This window comes from Myotis davidii, unplaced genomic scaffold (genome assembly GCF_000327345.1).
Source record: "Myotis davidii unplaced genomic scaffold, ASM32734v1 scaffold1997, whole genome shotgun sequence".
NCBI lineage: Eukaryota > Metazoa > Chordata > Mammalia > Chiroptera > Vespertilionidae > Myotis > Myotis davidii.
Window position 1 is genome coordinate 119,944 of NW_006288266.1, and position 455 is coordinate 120,398.

General features: G+C 71.0%; 1 protein-coding gene across 1 annotated transcript in view; it reads left to right on the forward strand.

Moving 5' to 3' along the window:
• Positions 1 to 455, forward strand: part of TMC4 (transmembrane channel like 4) — a 9,742-nt gene that overhangs the window by 3,257 nt on the left and 6,030 nt on the right. Inside the window, exon 4 of the mRNA XM_015561653.1 lies at positions 298 to 451. Within this exon, the coding sequence (XP_015417139.1) occupies positions 298 to 451 (154 nt within the window). The remainder of the gene's footprint in view (positions 1 to 297; positions 452 to 455) is intronic.

The following is a 455-nucleotide window of genomic DNA, read 5'->3' on the forward strand; positions in this document are numbered from 1 at the left end:
ACTGGAGTCCTGTGTCTGAGGGAGGAGGGGCTGCGGGTCTGGGCTCCTGGGTATGAGGGAGGAGGCTGGGGGCCTGGACCCCTGGGTCTGAGGGAGGAGACTGGGGGCCTGGACCCCTGGGTCTGAGGGAGGAGGGCCTTGGGGCCTGGGCTCCTGGGTCTGAGGGAGGAGGGGCTGGGGGCCTGGACTCCTGGGTCTGAGGGAGGAGGGGCTGGGGGCCTGGGCTCCTGGGTCTGAGGGAGGAGGAGCCGGAATCCTGACTCAGCAAGGACCCGGGCCTCCTGCCGCCCCCTGTAGGCCAGTTTGGCGCGGGCACCGAGTCCTACTTCTTGCTGCTGCGCTTCCTGCTGTTTCTCAACGTGCTGGCCTCGGTGCTGAAGGTCTGCATGACGCTGCTGCCCACCTGGCTGGACGGCGGCCCCCCGGGCCCCCCGGATCCCCCGCCCCCCTCGCCC